We start from the raw sequence: 17756 nt of genomic DNA, 5'->3' as shown, positions 1-17756 counted from the left end.
CCCTCTCCTGTCACCCATTCCCAGCCTCTGACAAACAGAGGCTAGGGACACCATTCCTACCAATTCTGGCTAATAAGTATTGATGGACCTAACCTCCATGAATTTATCTAGTTTTTTTCTGAACCCTACTAAAGTCCTGGTCTTCACTACATACTCTGGCAAGGAGTTCCACAAGTTGACTGTGTGCTGCATGAAGAAAAACTTCCATTTGTTTGTTTAAAACCTGCTACCTATTCATTTCATTTGGTGACCCCTAGTTCTTATGTTATGGGAACAAGTAAATCACTTTTCCCTATTCACTTTCTCCACACTTGTTTAAAGATGTTATTTTTAAACACTTCTGGTTGCAAAAAACTATGAGATCTCTTAAGTAGCAGTTTTCTATAAACATCTGTTTGCTGTTAAATTCCTGTCAAAGATATTTGGCAGAGTGATTCAGGCGTGCGGGTAGAGGGGGGGAAAGGGCGGCAGTGTAATTAACAAATGCTTTACAATGATTTTTTTTGCGTGTCAGTTTATGCAGCACTTAAAAGATAAGTATGAATTTTACTTTAGTAGTGATCCGAGCATGATGCTATGTTGTTAGATAACGTTTGTGACTGAATTACTATTTGTTACTAAACCAGGAGTCTTCTTATTCATGCCTGGTTAAATTTCCTCCATGCAGACGTGCTAGTTGTGTGCTTTTGATTCAAGGAGAAAGGCATTTTACTCATTACATGTAAAACCCTTTTTTCTTGCCTACCTCCTTCCTGAATGTTGGGAAAAAGATGGGTGGTAAACGAAGGGCATGTGTTACACAAAATCTAATCTCTCCAGATGGCAAGATGGAAGACAGACAAAGTCAGGAACTCCCTGTAACCTTTGGTACCCAATGAATTGCATTGATTAGGGATATATTTTCTTTTTTACTGAAATAAGCATACCTGTACAATCCCTAATGCTGGTGCAGTTACACTGGTCTGAAGGTTCTTACAGCAATATATCTTATTTCCATTTGTGTGTGGGAAAAGCTATACCAGCATATATATACACAGGAGCATCCCGAGGCCGGCTGCAGCAGCTGGCGCCCTAGGCAGGGTGGCACAATCGGCGCCCCTACCTGCACGGTCATCAATGGCTGTGACATCATCACGGGGCGCCCCGGCACCCTGTGACATCATCATCGGGCACCTGGGCCAGTGGCACCCTTTGCAGCTGCCTAGCTCGCCTAGGCTCACGGGCTACCCCTGTTTATACAGTGGGGAATATTGTGGCACCTTAGCTATACTAGCATGATTAACATGGTACAGGTTGGACTTCCCTGGTCTGGCACCCTCAGGACCGGAAGGGTCCCAAACCAAGGAGTTTACCGAACCAGGGAGGTCAAGGCTTCCCTCCCCAGCCAGCTGCCCTGCTCCCAGGTGCCAATCCCAGCCATTGGGCTCTGCTCCTAGCCCCAACTGGGGCTACACTCCCACCTTGCTGCTGCTGGCCTGACCAGGGCTGCGCTCCTGACCCTGGATGGCCGGGGTGCTTTGGTTCAGCAATGTCTGTCACCCTGCTGTACCAGAAAGTCCCAGATTCCAGAGGTTCAACCCATACAACTTTTGTGTTTAGGCAAGGCCCTAAGTTGCTGCAGTGGGCGGTGAAAGAATTCCCAACACGAAGGGACCTATGTTGCCATTGGTTTAGTTTTCTCTTAACAGGCAACTGCCTGCAACCAAGTTTCCTGTATCTTCCTCAGATACGGCGAGTAATAAATACTAGAGAGAGGATTCCGGGCCGGATGGAACACTGCTCTGATCCCATCACTCTTTCTCCACCATAGCTGAATTAACAGAGTTATAGTCTATAGCTGATGGGCCAAAATGTGGCTGCACCAACTGAGGTGCATTGTGGGTCAGAGGGCTCAGGAAACCCCTTTCCTCCCAGGGCTCTCATGAAGAATGGGAGCCCTAAAGCAGCAGCCTGCCATGCAGAGCGAAGGGGAACAGGACATCTGTGTTGATGGAAACGTAGAGCAAGTGTGAGGGAACATGGCTGTGAGGATAGGCGAGGAAGGCCGGGCCAGGAAGGCGCTCATTGTCACCTTTGGCAATAATGGAACAGTGACTGCCAATCGTGTGCACTTGTCCAGCATCTCTGGAGGCATTTTGCTTACTGTGACACCACACAGACATCATGGCTCCTGTCAACACCATTCAGATGTAAGTCTGACACTATCTCCCCTTCCTGACATAGCACTGGCTCTGGGGTGACCGTCTGGCCCCATGTAAGTCCGGGGAAGTGTTATCATGAGCTCCAAGGCAGCTAGAAGTGGCAATTTAGCCCTAAAGTTTTGAATTGGATGGGGGCAAGAAAAAACAGGAGGAAGGGGGACCAGGCTGGATTTCACTCTACCAGAATGTGTACATGGACATTTTCTCCATCACCTTTGTGTTGAGACCTGAGTTAGGATTTCCATATTTCCCTAGTGAGCAACCCCTCAGTCTTACCACCGCACTGTAAGGTATGGGGTTCCCTGCACTGGGTTGAGTGTTTAAGCTACACAGTTTTTGTATGAGACACCCAGGACCCCAAACTCAGATTTTAGCAATAAAAAAGGACTCTCTCTTCATTCTTAAAGAGAAATGATCAGTATAAAGGGTAGAACAATGGACCTGTTGCAAATTGAATAAAGCTGGGTATTTTCAGGCGTTTTAACTGGCTTCTCGAATCATCTGACAGAGATTTTTTTTTGGTTAAGATTAAATGCACAGTAAAGTTCTCAGAATTTTTGCCTTTTGTTATGAGTATTTATTCCATTACAGACTTGCCTGCTTTTAGACAGATGCTGATAATACCAAACCATGTTTAAATCACTCAACAATTTGCATCGAGGCACCAAGAGCTGACGGTGGGACAAAGCAGGCATGGACTGCACTTAGTCCCACTTTTGCTAACATTTCCCCCCTTCTGTAAACTGGCAGTGGCAGTAAACATGGGCAGGACCACAGCCAGATATTTCTTCTTGCCCTAGTAGAAGACAAGGTTTTATCACACCTCTGAAAGAATGGGTGCATTCAACACTAAAACAGTGTACAGATGATGCAAACCAAACATACCTCGTATGAGTCACGATGTCTGTCAAAGCACCACCTTCCAGAAACTCCATAACAACCCACAGTTCATCGCCCACGAGATAACTATTGTACATGTCAACCACGTTTTCATGGTGGTAATCCCTCATTATTACAACCTAAGCAAAAGAGGAAACACTCCTGTAACTCATGCAAACATTCGACACTTAACCATTTTTCTTTTACCTTGGCATTGAAGAAATGTTTTGCGGTAACACCCTGGCTAAACCCACATCCCTAATGACACCCGCCAAATATAGTTACACGTCAAAAACAGTCATTTCTGAAAGACAAAGTGCTATTTTTAAATTACATTGGGTGGGTAACAACTTTCTTTTGGATATAAAATCAGGAATGGTTATTACATTTGTTTTTGTCTGTTGCTTCTCTTTTTAGCACAGCAGAGATTGCATCAAGTTTGTCAAGCAAAGCCCTCTCTCTGGTGCCACTAAATTCAATATGCAGAAAATTAAAAACCCAAGCACTCTAATAATATACAGCTCAATTGTGACCCGGCAAAAGCAGCAGTAGGGGCCATAAGGCATTCATTCCCTACTACCCACATCTCAGGCAAGAGGGCCAACAGGCTCACTGATGGGGGTGGGAAGAGGGCAAAGAGGACAGTTGCCCCGGATCCCGGTGATTCAAAGGAGTTTGGGGCTCCCAGCTGCTGCTACTGTGGCAATAGGGGCCCCTGGTCCTTGAAATTGACTCCAGAAGACCACTCCAAGTGTTCCATGCGGCCGTGAGGGGTGACTAGCCACAGCCCTGCCCTTTCTGCTTGAGGTCCTGACCCTTCCAGGCTCACAGAGCCAGGCCCCTCCCCATTTTGCCCAGGGACCTGCAGAGGCTGCCGGATCCCCTGAGGGCCGATCCATTATATCGTTACTTGTGCCGCTGAGCAGACATGGCACAATAAGGCAGAGAATGGGCAAAACTGGGAGTGCCAAGGAACACGTGCTGAGAAAGGAACGGATCTGACCTCCTTTCCCAGAGCAGTAGGGAACTGGGAGACTGTATCTCATAGCATGTCCAAGTTCAGGGCAACATTGCTGGGCTCCCAGCAAAGCTATGACTGAGCCGGAAGGAGAGGCAGAATATCAAAGACAATGACATTTTACATTTGATTACAAAAGTGACAACTATTTTACTTGGCGCTCAGTTTGTGACCTGCTCACAGGAAGGGAACCTCCTCAACATGGAAACTGCAACTCAGGGAGTTACAACAGAACGCACCCTCCCTACTTGAGGTGGACGAAGACTTATCTACTGGGCACCTGGGCGGGAGGGTGGTTTCTGTTTTGCTCCTCTGATCAGTCATCTGCCAAATGGTTCCCTCATCCAACATGGCTTACCTCATTGAAGAGCAGCTCTCTTCTCTGTTGTTTCCTGAGATCCATTTTCTTCACTGCGACTTGCTTTCCGGTGTGCTTCTCAGAGGCAATGCAAACGATCCCGGTGGAGCCTTCTCCTATTTTGATAAAGTTGTCCAAGTATTCCCGAGGGTCGCCGGGGCTGACGACGAGTTGGAGAGCAGCTCTGAACTGTTCATGTGACACCCTGGAAGGCTGCTGATCTGAGGACGAACCCCAGCTAGGTGGGGGATAAGCACTTGATGTGACACTTGGGGAACTTGGGTAAGAAGCCGTGGAAATGTAATGGGAGCTTGGCTGGAGGGCAGGCTGGTGATAATGAGAAGCTTTGTGATAGATGGAAGGATACTGGAAGCTACTACCTGAACAGCTAACTTTGCTTTGACTTTGAGGTAGCTTTGTCGGGCCTCTGGGATAGGTATCAGATCCAGACAGTGGTGGGCTAACTACCATCTGTGCTCGATCATAATCCACCTGCAAAAAATGAAAACAAGGCAAAGTTAAAGTGTTGTATTCAGCCTTGATCAATGGCTGAAAATAACTTCAGGTATTATGACCATTCTAAACCTTATGTTATCAATGAGTCATAGAATACTAGAACTGGAAGACGAAGAATACTAGAACTGGTCTGAGGTAAACAGGATGAAGTTTAATAAGGATAAACGCAAAGTACTCCACGTAGGTACGAACAATCTGTGTCACACATACAGAATGGGAAGCAACTGTCAGGAAGGAGTCCTGCAGAAAGGAATCTAGGGGTCATAGTGGACCACACGCTAAATATGAGTTGACACTGTTGCAGAAAAAGCAAACATGATTCTGGGATACATTAACAAGAATGTTGTAAGCGAGACAGGAGAAGTCATTTTTCTGCTCTACTCTGCACTGAATAGGCCTCACTTGGAGTATTGTGTCCAGTTCTGGGCACCACATTTCAAGAAAGATGTGGAGAAATTGGAGACAGTCCAGAGAAGAGCAACAAAAATGATTAAAGACCTAGAAAACATGAGCTATGAGGGAAAGCTTAAGGAATTGGGCTTGTTTAGTTTGGAAAGGAGAAGACTGAGAGGGGACGTGATAGCGGTTTTCAGGTATCTAAAAGGGTGTCACAGGAAGGAGGGGGGAAATTGTTCTCCTTGGTCTCTGAAGTTAGGACAAGAAGCAATGGGCTTAAATTGCAGCAAGGGAGGTTTAGGCTGGACATTAGGAAAAACTTTGTAACTGTCAGGGTGATTAAACATTGGAATAAATTGCCCAAGGAGGTTGTGGAATCTCCATCACTGGAGATATTTAAGAGCAGGTTAGACAGACATCTGTCAGGGATGATCTAGATGGTGCTTGGTCCTGCCATGCGGGCAGGGGACTGGACTTGATATCTCTCTATGATTCTATGGAAGGGACCTTGAGGGATCATCAAGTCCAATCTTCTGCACTCACAGCAGGACCAAGCACCGTCTAGATCATTCTTGACAGGTGTTTGACTAACCTGCTCTTAAATAATATTTCCAATGATGGAGATTCCACAACCTTCCTGGGCAATTTTTTCCAGTGCTTAACCACCATGACCGTTAGAAAGTTTTTCCTAATGTTCAACCTAAACATCCACCACTGCAATTTAAGCCCATGATTCCTCTGATATCAGAGCCACACTGCCATTCATACTGCCATGCCAACAACAACATGTCTGTGTAACAAGCGATTAAGAGTTGAAGTAAGGAGACGCACAGGGGAAGCCATTTGCAGTGCACAACTTGTTTTTTAAGTCCTGCAAAACCCAGGAGCCATGCTACACACTCTTGACCACTATCTCCTGGTACTTAGACTATTAACTCTTCATGCATATAGAGACACAGGCTGCATCCTAGAATGAAACTAGGACTGGCTGGGAATTGGAATTTTTTTCCCATTCCAACGGTCTGGGTGGAAGATTCTCTTAGCATTGGTTATGTTCTAAAGCCATGTGACATGGTGACGGCCATTCCTGAAGAGAGTTGGGGCTGGCAGCATAGACAGACGTATTCTGATTGGGTAGATCCCCATCACATGCAGATTGGACAATCCCATTTCTTCCACTGACAGCCCATCTTTCACCCCCTCTAGTTAACCTGCTCTTTCCTACTGATGGTGAAGCAGGCACTGCTCTGTATAAATACAGCATTGCTCAGGAAGTCCTAGCAGTGCTGAATAAGACATTTAAGCTCAAATGACAGTAGTGTGTTCATTACTAATGCTTAACTTACAGGAGTCGCAAACCATTATGCTTCCGGGGCTTCCTTACTATTCTCCACACTGGGGTTGTGCCTATTGTTCTTCCCAACAACGTGAGCATATACTGGGCAAATGCTATATTAGATTAAAAAACCATAAGCAGAAACCATGTAAGTTCAAACTAAGATTTTGCCCCGGGGTGAAGGAGAGGATTGATTATGTGAGCCTGTAACATGGGTGTTCGGTCTTCATAGTTTTCAAAGTGGGCTTCCTTCAAGCAAGACATAATGAGCAGCAAGGATTCTCATTTAATGTATCATTTCTTAAATGATTTTCCAGGATGACAAACTACTTAGCTGCAGTTTCACACAGCCCCTAGCTTTCCTTTGAAATCAGGGACAATCTGGGAAGAAATTATCTCAATGGGAGACTTAAAAAAACCCAAAACACCCCAACTGCAAGCATTATTCCTTTGATGGAAAAACAACTAACAACACATGTCCTGTTTCTACTTAAATGTTCCTTTGCTTTAAAGTTTTCCCAAGCTTCTGCTATGTAAATGAACTTTTTACATTCTCAGACAAGATGGTTGCTTATCCATGTCTCTATTCAAGCCCAAAAGGCACAGGCAAAAATGCATCTAAGCAATTTTTGGAACTGAATCTTAGCTTGCAACAGAACAAAAATAGCCCATGACAATGTGTGTAACATCTCTCAGAAGGGTAGGGGGTGCTTAGACACAGGCTCATAGTGTAGCACAATTACAAATAATTATACCTATGAATTCATTTAATCAATCAATTCCTCTGGCAGTGCACAGAGGTGGACAGGGCATAAAACTCTACACAGCTCTCAGTTGCTACTATTACTGCTGGCTGTCAGCCAGGAGTCCCCTGATCCATGTTAGTTAAGTGCACATTAATCTGAATTTGGCAGCGTAATCAAGGACCCAACTGAACTGTGAAATTGAATTCTGCAGTGGAACATCATTTGACCATTTTATGCTAAGACTGAAAAAAAAATCTGCCGCAGCATCAATTTATCACTGTAGTCTGCTGCACAGAGAGAAGGCGTTTGCAGCTGAAATCTACTCAGTGGGGGAGGGGGGAAACCCCTCAAATTAAAAAATTATATCAGTGTTTTGCAACATTATGTGTAGAACACTTGCCCATCTTTTCATTTCACACACAACTTTGTATGGGAGGGCTTGCATGCTCTCAAAGGGCTGCTTAAAACTGTCCTTTTTGAATTGTGAAACTGGATCCTTCTTTAAATATGGCTCTTTTGACTCACTGCAGCACATAATAAGTCGCATGCACAAAAACACCAGACAGCATCTTACTTAAAGTAACAATTTCCCAATAGAAAATTTTTATACAAAGTAAGGATACAAATAATTATAGGAACGGATTCATTTGATCGACTGTGTTTTCTATACACTGCAAAAGGGCCATTAGGAACTCTGCTATTACCAATCTAGTTAATGCGTAAAATGCCTAGGTACTCCAGTGTTTGGGGCACTTTACACATTTAGATCAATGGTTACACATAAGTGAATTTTATTAAATTTAAACTTAGGGATGGTATTTATGTTCAGAATTTTAAAATGAAAATGATCAAGTTCAGAAAGACTTCTGCAAAGCATGGTGTACTTGCTAATATATTTTAAGCTCTTGAAAGCTAGAATTCGATAACACAGCTTACAATGAAACTCAATACTATTCATTTCTTGAATACAATGAAATGTAACAAAAATACATAGGAAAAAAGCCATTAAATCACCTGACTTTTCATTATTAGCTATGTTGTAATTCTTGACATCACTGCAAAATCAAATAGATACTATTTAATTAATGCTTTTATTTATATTACTGTATTCAATTAGCCTCCCAAAGGAAACCCCGTAAAAGACTATTTAAAAAAAAAAACCAACGCAGGCCTCATTCAAGATCAGGTCAATAGGGCGGATTAGGTTTTGACATGAAATCCATCAAAGCACTGCAGTGTAATGGAATACACTTCTGCTGCCGTGTGGGTTGGTTCACTGACTCATAAAATTACTCAAGTGTGTACCTGCTCATTTTAGCACGGAGGCCCTCAGTTGTTAAGAAGGGGGTATCACAAGATATTTAACGTCATTTTACCTTTCGGGCGGATGGCAGTAATGCATATTTTGTAACACCAGAAATTATAGCTATTTAATATGCTATTAGGAGGAAACACCTGCTTATTCAGATGAAAACTAAGACCTTGATTCTGTAGCATGCTCTGTGTGGGCAGACCTTTCACCCATGTGGGATGCCACTAAATTAGTCATAGAACTAGCCAGCAGGAGAACTATAGAAATGACCCATGCCAGAAATGGCTGTCCTAGTCCCACCGCTGAAGTATTTGGTATCCTATGGGAGGGAACCACAGTGGAAAAACAAACATCTTAAAAGGGAACACTCCCCACTCCTCTCCACCTTTCCATACACACATTTGCCATGAATCCAGTCTAGCCAGGAGATGGAGAAGCCACCGAAGTGCGCAAAGAGGCTGTGGTGCAGAGGCATAGCGAGGGTGAAATGCGCCCAGGGGCAAAGGCAAAATTTGCTCCACCCCACGCTACTGCCATGCGGCGGGGCCCCAAATCTGGCACACGGCTGAGCCCAACCCTGGGAGTTGGGGGAGGGGGGGGAAGCTTGTATCATGTCTTCCCTCACCCCCTCCAATTTGGGCCTGGGTCCCCGCATGTACTAACCCGCTGGCAGAGGTGGAGGAGGGTCAGGCTGGAGGCGGGAAGGAGGCTCAAGCCAACAGCAGAGGGTGGAAGAGGAGCGGGCGAGCCGAGGGAGGACAGGGGGAGCGGAGGGGGACTAAATTGGCGCCTCCCTAATGTGTCACCCAGGGGCAACTGGCCCTCCCACCCTCCCTTGCTACGCCACTATGGTGAGAGGGGATTTCATAACTATAGGTAGTTATGTGGTGACCAAGAATTGCTGGGTGACTTGCCTGACAGAGGCAAAGTGGTGGGTCGCATGCCTACTATGGGGCTCAGAGCCCTCCCACATCCCAACCCTCTGCCCCAGTCTGGAGCCCCCTCCCACATGCTGAACCCCTTGGCTCCACTTCCCAATGTGGAGCCCCAGTCTGCACCCTGATCTGCTCATCCTCAGCCCCACCCCAAAGCCCATACCCCCAGCCAGAGCCCTCAAACCCTCCCGCACCCCAACCCTCTGCCCCAGCCAAGTGAAAATGAGCAAGCGAGTGAGGGTGAGGAAGAGTGAGCGCCAGAGGGATGGGGGATGGAGTGAGCAAAGGCGGGGCCAGGAGAAGGGGTGGGGCCTCAAGGAAGGGCAGGAGGCGGGGCAAAGTTGTTCAGTTCTCTGCAATTTGAAAATTGCACACACGTATTTCTAAGGAGTACTGGGATGGAGTTTGTGATCACACTGCGTATCAGTACCAGGGACATAAGGCTGTACAGGAGAAAGGGCCTCTACAATACGTTGAAATTACTAGAACAAGACTAACATCTAGGACGTCTCCAGTGGAGATAATTGAAATGCTTCCTTTGCCACCGGACAGACTTCCAATATGTGAATGAGAAGATGCCACAGAAAAAGCCAGGGTTCCATTCATAAGCCATTTTGAAAAGGAAGGGAGAGCATACACTTAAGGAAGGGCTCCACTTTAACTAAATGGCAATTAACCTGCAGGCATAGACTGACCTACAAGAAATGGGGGGAATAATTTAAACCAGTATCTGGGAAAAGGAGCCAGGTGGTATGGGGCGCTCCAATTAGACAAAGACTTCTGACAGAGATGGCAATAATACAAAAGAAACCCTATGCTGGGTAGTGATGGATAGGGCAGGAATTATAACCACCCAGGAGAAGGGCAGGGATGAAATCACACAGCTGGATTCCAGAAAAAATAGCCAAGTGTCTCCATAAAGGAATTAAAAGCCAGGAACAAGAAACCTATAAAGGACTGTGTATCAACAGGAGGTACTTAGACAAGGTGAAGTAGAGTATCTGACAAGTGAAGAAGGCTTTGCCCAATAAGCATTTCTGGAACAAAGTGGAATGACAAATATTGACCGGTCACTGTGATACCGGAATATCAGCCATGCAGGAAGGATCTATTAGGTCATGGAGGTATGGGAGTACCTAAAAGATTCTGCTGTACCTAATGAGATACAATTTCCAAAGCGAGAGGGCATTTGTGTCCATACAGATCCTACTGTAAGGCCAAGTCATAGGAATACCACACTTGTTACAAGGGTCATACTGCTGATCACCAGATCAGGAAAATGAGAACAAGTGCATAATGTTGAAGGAGATCAAAGTAGCAACTAAATCTAACAATGGCCAACTTCCGCTACTTGCAATATAAAATGACCATATGCCAAGATATGGTTTAAGGAGCAATTTTTTGACACCATATATAATTGCATCTTGAAACAGCTACTTTTAGAGCACACAGAAGCTACTCTCAGTAGAGTTCCTAAATCTGACCCAGGAATCAATTCAAGAAGTAATTATAGCTGATCCATTGTAATTGAGGCCTGGCCTGACAAGTGATTATCACATAGGGGGAGGCCTTATTTTTTAGATGACAGGATTAGGGAGGTGAATGAATTATTAGGCTGAAAACAGGATGTTTGGCCTGAATAAGATAAGTACATAGGCCAGTAGGCCAAAAAGACCCAATGTCTGAACCAGCTAAGATAAGAGAAAGGACAACCAGAGAATTGTTTACTATGAACTAGATAGCAAAGGACAAAATAAGTTAGGAATGAAGAGATAAAATAAAGAGGAAGTTGAAATAGGGAGAACGCATGGACATAGCATGTGGTACAGGGCTCCTGCACCAAGAAACCAAGCCAATCCTAAAATATATAAGGCAATATGTAGTAAATATAATGAGAGAGAGTTTTTGTGTTACTTTGGGGCTACAACGTACCCTGCATCCATCCCCCTGCATTTGAGTCTGATCAACTCAGCAGAGTGCTGCTGCCTGCCAAAAAAAGGCACCTAAGTGACAAATTCTGGAATCTAAAGAGGTCTCAAAGGGACTCCCAAAATCCATTAAATACTTGTGGCTACAGTATAATTAAGTTCAACAGCCTCATGAGAGGAGTGATATCATACACTAGCACTATGACTTTAAAAGGGGACTTTTTTAAAAAAGGGAAGAAGCTAGTCCAGAAAAAGACCTTACAAGTGAGTAAATTAAAATCCTCACATTCTGCATGGAGGCTGCTATATCATAGTCTCTAGAAGTATGTTTACTCCCTAAATTGAAAGGAAGCTAGAAGTTATTACAAAACAGCAGAGATTAAATCATCACTTGATGATTATCTGTTCTGCTAATTCCCTCTGAAGCATCTGGGATTGGCTGCTGTTGGAAGACAGGCTATTGGGCTAGATGGACCTTTGGCACGGCCATTCTTATGTTTCAATGGAAAGATTCAAGAGATTTGATCCTTCAAAAATGGAAATCCAGCCCAAGTGAAGTTAAAGGAATAAACTCTGGTAACAATAATGTAAAATGGAATCTAGAAGGGGATTTGAAGAGCAAACAGGCAAAGGCAAAACAAGCAAAAAGAAATAAATATACCAGAAGCAGGGAACCCTTGAGAGAACGGGTAAGTCTTTGAGGCAGCCAGGGAACAAAGGAAAATATTTAAGGTGGACAGCAATATTGCAAAGAAATATATTTTTGGGAGATCAGCCTTCAACACAGAAGGAGATACCAAACCCACACCCACACTTTTCAGCTAGTAAAGCTGCAGCACTGAGAGAGATTGGTGTCCTATTTACGCTCTTGTGACTCAAGAATAAGGGAACAGGTAGAGAAATTGTAAGGTGATGTATTTAAACCTGGTAAAAGTACAGCACACGTTTAATCGTTGGAACTCATTGCCACAAGATATCATAAAGGCCAAGAAATTAGTGTGCTTAAAAATAAGTATTACATGTTTACATAAACATTCAAAGCTATATCAGCTGGGAAACAAAATGTATACAGGACATAAACCCTCCTGGTTCAGGGCAAGTTTGACTCAGTGGGGCAAGTTTGACTCAAATCCAAAGGGCAGAAACCAACCTCTCAGTGAAGGAGGTGAGGAAGAAACTTGTCCTACCTTCCTAGGAAGCTGATGGTATGGTCCACTGTTGGAGACATGACACTTTTTAATTGGACCACCTAACTTATTTGGTGAATTAAAGAGGCAGCATGTATGTGTGAACATTCATGGATCCCATTGTAAAGTTGGAGTTAAACACATATGGCAAAATACATCCCTGGGATAACACTACTGAATTCACTTCATTTACATGAAGTACATGGTATATCAGATGACACAGCTGCAAATTAATACTAAACTAAATCTACCTTTCAAACTGATTAGCAATAATGATGATCTTTCCTGAACATATTTTTAAGGCCATGCATTTTTTCAAAACTTATTTTTCCCCTTTTCCTTTAAAGTCAGTTTCAGTGGTAAGATAGCTGATTGAAGATGTGAGCGTCATTTAGAAAACTCATTCAAATACACCATTGTCTTGCTAATGCCTCTCTGAAGAGGAAACTCTCTAGCAATCGTCTGTAAACAAAAACCTGGAGTTGCTGATGGGGTTGGAAATTGTAACTGCTGCATAGAATCGTGAATCATCAAGTATCAGTGCACCAAGGTTGTAAGTGTGCTTTCAGTGTTCTAAGGAATGCAGAGCTAGCAATGAATCTTGCAGGGAGACACTGTCCCAAAGAGCCTATAGTATACTCATCCTTTTAAAATAGATGTCTTCCTATAGTCCCATTTAAGGGAACAATCCTGAGGCATCTGAATAGGGACTTAGATGACTCAATTTTAGACCCCCCCAAGTTTGTATATTTTAGCCATTTTCTCTGTGTAACACAGAGAAAAGAGCTACATGTAATGCCGGCAAGCCAAATGACTCTGGCTATGTCTACACTGGCAAGGTTTGGCAAGAAAAGTGCTGTCGACATGCAAAAGTGAAAACCAGTCAAAGTGGTTTTTCTGCCTCCCATTGTCAACAGTTCATGGCCATGTGGCTAGCGCGCCTGTCAACAGATAAAGCAGAGCAATGTGGGCAAGTATCCCTCAGTGGAGTGTTGTGGGAAGGCAGAGCTGACCCCTGCACTTTTTGGGATTCCCTCTGAGCTCTGTGAATTCTCCGTGCTGAGGAATGTCAAAGCAGCACAGCTGTCTATCCAGCCTCCCCCTGTGTTCCCAGCAGGGCAGAACAGGCACATTACGATGATTTGCTCTGTGTTCCCCAAATGGAGCAGCTCATTCAGCTGTCAGATACTTCCTGGGCATTTGAAAGGGATGGGGCACATGCCTGCAGGTCAGCAGAGATCACAAAACACTGAGCATAGCCATCAGGGCAGGCATTCTGGGACACTGGACGAAGCCAGTTCTCTCAACAAAAACAACAGAGTCCACAGTGGCTTTTTGTCAACTACCAAGCGAGGGGAAAAGACAAAAGTCTCTCACTGGGCTGGAAGGTTTGTGTCACCAAAATTGTGCTTTTTTGCGACAAAAATGGCATTGTAGTGCAAACGCTCTCACTGTTTAGTTGCCAAAAGGCAGTTTTTGGCAACAAAACATGCCAGTGTAGACAAATGAAGGGACTTCAAGGGTTAACAAAAGGCGGAGAATTCAACCCTTTTGAAAATCCATTACTGTACAGTTCTTTCCTCAATGCTGTAGAGAAAAAATTAAAAAAAGAAAATTGCCAAAATATACAAACTGAGGCACCTAAGTCCCGATTCAGACACCTAATGAAAAGCAGCTTTGTTTTCAAAGTCAAATGGGAAGGTAAAAGTGTTAAAAGTCTCAGAGGAGTAGCCTTGTTAGTCTGTAACTAAAGAACAAGTAGTCCTGTAGCATCTTAGAGACTAACAAAAAATATAGAGAGTATCATGAGCTTTCATAGGCAAAACCAACTTCCTCTGATGACTGGAGAAAAAAGGAGGAATGTTCAAATTTAGAAAACAGAAGAAGAAGGGAGAGGGGGAGACCCCCCCCATCAATAGTAGTGCCCATGCTAATTAAGCTAATTGAGTAGGCTATAGGTGTCCCATATTTAGCTTTTGATGTCATTTGGGTGAGCCAAGTGTGGGACACTTACAGCCTATTAGTTTCATTAGCAATGGCACTACTATTGACAGGATCCCTCCTCCCCATTCTTCTGTTATAAATTCGGAGGTTCCCCCTTTTTTCTCCAATCATCTGAGGAAGTGGGTGCACAGCTTTTTACAACCAAATTTAGAATAGGGATTTGCATATGCTTACTGGGTAGTTGAGTAGTGGCTCAACTAGTCACTTACCCTTCCACCCTTTGGTACCTCTATCGGAGAGAGGCAGCAGGGGAGGGCAGCAGGAGCTAGTGGTGGGGGGAAGCCAGCTTACAAGCTGATTCCCCTTAGCACCATCTTCGCGGAGGGGGAGAGGACAGGGGAGACAGAGGCATAGTGGGAGGACTGGCACAAGCCAGGAATCAGCTGATTCCTGGTCCTAGACACTGTGCCTCTACTTTTTAAATGTATTAAGAGCCTGGTGGCTCTTAATACATTTAAAAGACAGAGCCGCAGCATGGTTAGCTCCTAGGCTGGGAGCTTACCCCTCCGTGGCTCTGCAGTTTCCCCCCTTATCGACTAATCGAGTAGTCGATGGAAATTCCATTGACTACTCGATTAGCTCATTAAATGCAATTTAACATCCCTACTTTGGAAACTTGTTGGCCACGACTGTGAAAGTGTTGGCCTGAACCGATAACACCGACAGGTGTCAAATTTACCTTTGGAATGCCTGCTGCAGTTTCTGACAAGCGAGGGTAGGTGTAGGAACTATACGAATGTCCTTGCTGATTTGCTTTAAAAACACTTGCTCCGTATGGCACGACTGGTTCCTGAAGACCCGAGCCTGATCTGGATCTCTGTCTCATGGTTGGCTGAGGACTTGTCTGGTTTACGTATGACGACTTCGGTCTTTTGTCATAGTCATCTTTGTCTGGTCCATTTCCCCAGTCGCTGTCACTGTATTCCAGTCTCTCTTTTGAGCATTCACTGGGCACTGAAGTTCTAGACAGAGAGTAGTGAAAGGGCTCTCTGTAGTCTAGAAAGGATCCACTAGGAATCCTCTGATATTCCAACACGAGTCCACTGTATTCAATTGGTTTGCTTTGTGTGTCCATATGTGTATGATAATCTGGAAGGAACCTTGAAATGTCTGACTTCAGGGGCTTAAAATCTGAATAATAGGCATCTCTAGGTTTTGTTTTCATTGTGTGTCCATTTTGTTTTGGAGTGAAGCTACCTTGGCAGTATCTGTCCAACTCGTCCTCGTAAAGGCTCTTGTCTCTGTATTTCTCAGTGACGTAGTCCGTCGTGGTGTCCGACTCACTGGAATACTGAGAATATGTGATATAACCATTTTCTTCCTGGTGGCTTTGTACATGGTTTGAGTTTCCTTGGTGTGGTGTGGGAGGACTTTCCTTCCGTAGGGAATTGGAGCGTGTCACTGAGATATTGTCAAATTCTTCTAGCAGGCCATTGATTGAAGTATCCTTTTGAGGTTTATTTCCTCTAACGATAGTCTGGGAACAGAAAATTGCTTTGATTAAATATAGTCTTCAATTTAATATTTGACTGATAAAACCTCTGAACAAAAGGATCTCAGTGATCTAGGAGGCAATATATTCTGAGGTTTTGTTCTATTCTTCTATGAGGTATCTCATTTGAAGGGAAAATGTATTTTTTCCAATAGCTACTTTACTGCAGAATCATGTGGCGACAGAGGCCCACGTATGGCCTAAGATCACCCAAAGAAATAAATGATTCTGGATGTCTCAATTTTGGGTGCCTAATTTACCACACTTTAAAAAAAAAAAGGGTTAAAGTTTCAGAGGCAAGATACTCAGCTCTCAATAAATGGAGACAACCCAAATGAGTAGTCACTTTTGAAAATGTTGGGATTATCATCTTCACTGTTATTTGCTGCTAGTCTGTATCCAGCAAGGCTAATAGTCTGAAGCTAGTGAAGAGTATGTGGAGAAGCTAAAAGAAAACCATTCCACCATTGGCATTCACTTGCACACTTGACAGTGGGAAAACGTCAGAATGGAAAGCAGTGAGCAATTGATTGGGCACTTTATTCTCTTCCAAAATAACATCTGAGAGCGTAACAGAACCACCCCCGGGTGATTACACTGGAGCTCATAAAACATTAGAGACACCGAGGGAAATACAAATGAAGAGTAAACCCTAAATATTTCTCTCTCATGGGATGGGGACATTCACAGCTTTCAGCAGCACACCTGGGTACAATAATATCTTTAATTAACCAAGTATCTTTTGATGGGATAATGATGGCCCTGGGACAGACACAGTGTGGGAGCTGGGTGGCTGAACAAGCCTTTCCTATATCCTATATGTGGCATAGTCCTCCCTCCTCTCTCCCTTTTGTCCCCAGCAACGTTTCTGCCACCCTGGGGCTAGCGTGACCTCCACAGCCCTTTCTAGAATGCATGAGCCTCCTCTCCCCCTAACTGCATCACCTGCTCCCTACTGACTCCAACCCAAGGCCTCAAGACTGGGACTTCAGGGCACCCATGAAGTCAGCAACACTTGGTTTCTGCGCTCAGCGACGGGACTGTTTTCTGACTCATTACAGCTGTCACAGTCGCGTACAATTATAGCCAGGATATCAATATAGATTAGGCATCAACTCCTATGGCGAGGGCCCGAAAGAACCACCGTGATGTGCGTAAGCTTCCTGTGAGAATGGGATGGATTCACGACGGGCCAGCTGGTGTGAGTCACTGGTTCTCTATGCCACGTCAAATTTGCTTTGTGGATTCATACTAATTGAGGAGATAGGCCTGGATTTTTTAACTCTGTTGAGTCTGTAAACAGAACTTAAGCCAGCCCAGGGAGACATCCTGGAGCCGCAGTTCTGTGTTATCATTCGGCATCTTTACAATCCCCATCTAGTTTGTGCCACGACCGTGGCTTCAAGGTGCCTTTCAGTGCTTCCCACAGGGGAGGAGCTACTGGATCC

At 44.3% G+C, this 17756-nt stretch overlaps 1 protein-coding gene across 5 annotated transcripts in view; it reads right to left on the bottom strand.

Moving 5' to 3' along the window:
- Window positions 1-17756, bottom strand: part of PAK5 (p21 (RAC1) activated kinase 5) — a 205435-nt gene that overhangs the window by 20187 nt on the left and 167492 nt on the right. For all 5 annotated transcript variants that reach the window (XM_075925678.2, XM_075925681.2, XM_075925679.2 and 2 more), the window contains 3 exons: window positions 15496-16293; window positions 4457-4948; window positions 3087-3220 (listed from right to left, as the gene is read on the bottom strand). In XM_075925678.2, the coding sequence (XP_075781793.2) occupies window positions 3087-3220; window positions 4457-4948; window positions 15496-16293 (1424 nt within the window). The remainder of the gene's footprint in view (window positions 1-3086; window positions 3221-4456; window positions 4949-15495; window positions 16294-17756) is intronic.

Source organism: Pelodiscus sinensis, chromosome 3 (genome assembly GCF_052426305.1).
Source record: "Pelodiscus sinensis isolate ZL-2025 chromosome 3, ASM5242630v1, whole genome shotgun sequence".
NCBI classification, from domain to species: domain Eukaryota; kingdom Metazoa; phylum Chordata; order Testudines; family Trionychidae; genus Pelodiscus; species Pelodiscus sinensis.
Note: the sequence above shows the minus strand (reverse complement) of the source record. Positions and strands in the feature narration are given on the sequence as shown.